The 1,986-nt window shown below is 36.0% G+C and overlaps 1 protein-coding gene across 1 annotated transcript in view; it reads left to right on the plus strand.

Moving 5' to 3' along the window:
• The window catches only part of LOC108764922 (phosphoserine aminotransferase), a gene marked incomplete at its 5' end in the record, with an annotated part of 48,509 nt that overhangs the window by 17,204 nt on the left and 29,319 nt on the right, over positions 1-1,986 (plus strand). Inside the window, 2 exons of the mRNA XM_018513331.1 lie at positions 564-725; positions 1,074-1,168. Of these exons, the coding sequence (XP_018368833.1) occupies positions 564-725; positions 1,074-1,168 (257 nt within the window). The remainder of the gene's footprint in view (positions 1-563; positions 726-1,073; positions 1,169-1,986) is intronic.

Here is a 1,986-nt window from a genome sequence, read left to right on the forward strand (position 1 = left end):
TGTTGGCTACGGATGATCTTTTTTGCATCAATTCGTCACTCAATCGGCCTTTGGAGTAACATTTAACTGTTTCGACAACTCTAAAAGCGTTTGAGCTGGATTCTCATCAAGCAATTCTTGCAGCTCGACATCTTCAAATTTTTTCGGTTGTTCTGGACGTTCTTTGTCTCTCACATTAAAATCACCGTTTCGGAAGCGTTGAAACCAAACTCTACTATGTTCTTTCCGATGGAGTTTCATCACCATACACTTCGGATAATAAGCAATGCGCTTCAGCTGCGGTTTTCTTGAAGTCGAAGTAGTGAAGAAGCACATGTCGGAAAAGCAGCTTATCGCGATTCATTTTCAATCGATTGGAAAATCTCTTTGGCGTGGAGAAATCTAACCTGTGAGGATTGAATCACTTTCAGCGATGTCTAAACTACAAAAGACATGTGACTTCATTGTCGAAACTCGCCAGCGTTGGAGAGAGGCAGAGCCCTCTAGTAGCGAGCGATAGGAATTAAGTTTAACACCTAATAAAATAGAATAAAAAATTTTGTAATTTAAATGCATTTATTTAGGCTCATGGTCTGCAAAGGCAGCAAAAGAAGCGGCGAAATATGGGAAAGTGAACATGGTTTTGTCTAATGTGGCAAAATACATAGAAATTCCGCATCCCTCCACATGGAACTTAAACACGAATGCATCATATGTTTATTATTGCGCTAATGAAACTGTGCACGGTAAACAAAAATATTTTTAATTGTTTTATTATATTGTTTTAATCTTGTTTACAAAAATAAAAAAAACGAGACGTAAGTCGATTGTAAGAGAAAAGTAATATAAGTATGAATGAAACTTTTAGAAAACGTAAATTAAAATGATGGAAAATAAAAGAAGTGTTTTAGTGCTGTGTTTTAGAAGTGACCTCTTACGCTTTTTTTTCGTTTCGCTGTTACTATTTACGTTTTTAAAGAATCCACTGTATGCTTTTGTCATTTTGTCTTTATGTTCGACTTACGTTCCGATCTTTATTTTTGTTAGGGATTATGTACGGATATATATGTGTACTAAAATATGTATGTTTCCAGGAATTGAATTTGATTTTATCCCGGAAACAAATGGCATACCACTTGTTGCTGATATGTCATCTAATATACTTACGAAACCTTTCGAGGTATCTAAGGTAAGTATCCAAGTTAAATATGAATATCTTCAAACATATTGAATTATTTTGTGTTTGACGAAATTTCGTTTACTTACATCATGTAGTACACATTATTCAATCTCGTCAATAAGAAATTTTGAAACTGCGACGGTACGCTTTGCTCGCCGGAATTTGCTCGCCAGATCCAAGGTTCGAGAAAAGCATGAGGCACTAAATTATTTTATAAAGAGTATCTTTATTTACAGAACTTTCTATATTGACAATTGGTCTGTTTTCTGTTTCTACACTAGACTGTTCTAGAATTCTTTTTTTCGCTTTAAACAAATATCAAACATATATCTTTCTCACTTTAAGTTCCAAAAATGTACACTAGTTCAGCCACAGAAAACAGACTTAATAATTGTTAGGAATCATCTTTCCCAACTGTCTCTTACGGATATTTACGAACTATTTTTTCTTATATACAATCGCTAAATCGTTTTACAAAGAGTATCTTTATTTAGAATTCTCTATATTGATGGTTGTTAGGAATGGTTGTTAGGAAGAAAATCCATTTACCGTCAATCGTTGAGTGATTAAATCTTGTATTTCTATACTGAGAGAGAGATTGGGTGGCACCCAGTTGGACACGGCTCAATTGGACACGAGCCACTCACAGCGCTTGAGACTACAAAGCTCCTAAGCACCGGTCGCTGTGATTGGTGGTGTTGACCAATTCTGATTCTGATTATAATTCTGAGTCGCTGACGACACTGACTCAACAAATTAACAGCGTTTTCGATTGGGGTGCACTGGCTGCACTCAGTGTCAAGAGCGTGTTCGATTGGCAGTGCCAA

Source organism: Trachymyrmex cornetzi, unplaced genomic scaffold (assembly GCF_001594075.2).
Source record: "Trachymyrmex cornetzi isolate Tcor2-1 unplaced genomic scaffold, Tcor1.1 scaffold467, whole genome shotgun sequence".
Classification (NCBI taxonomy): Eukaryota; Metazoa; Arthropoda; class Insecta; order Hymenoptera; family Formicidae; genus Trachymyrmex; species Trachymyrmex cornetzi.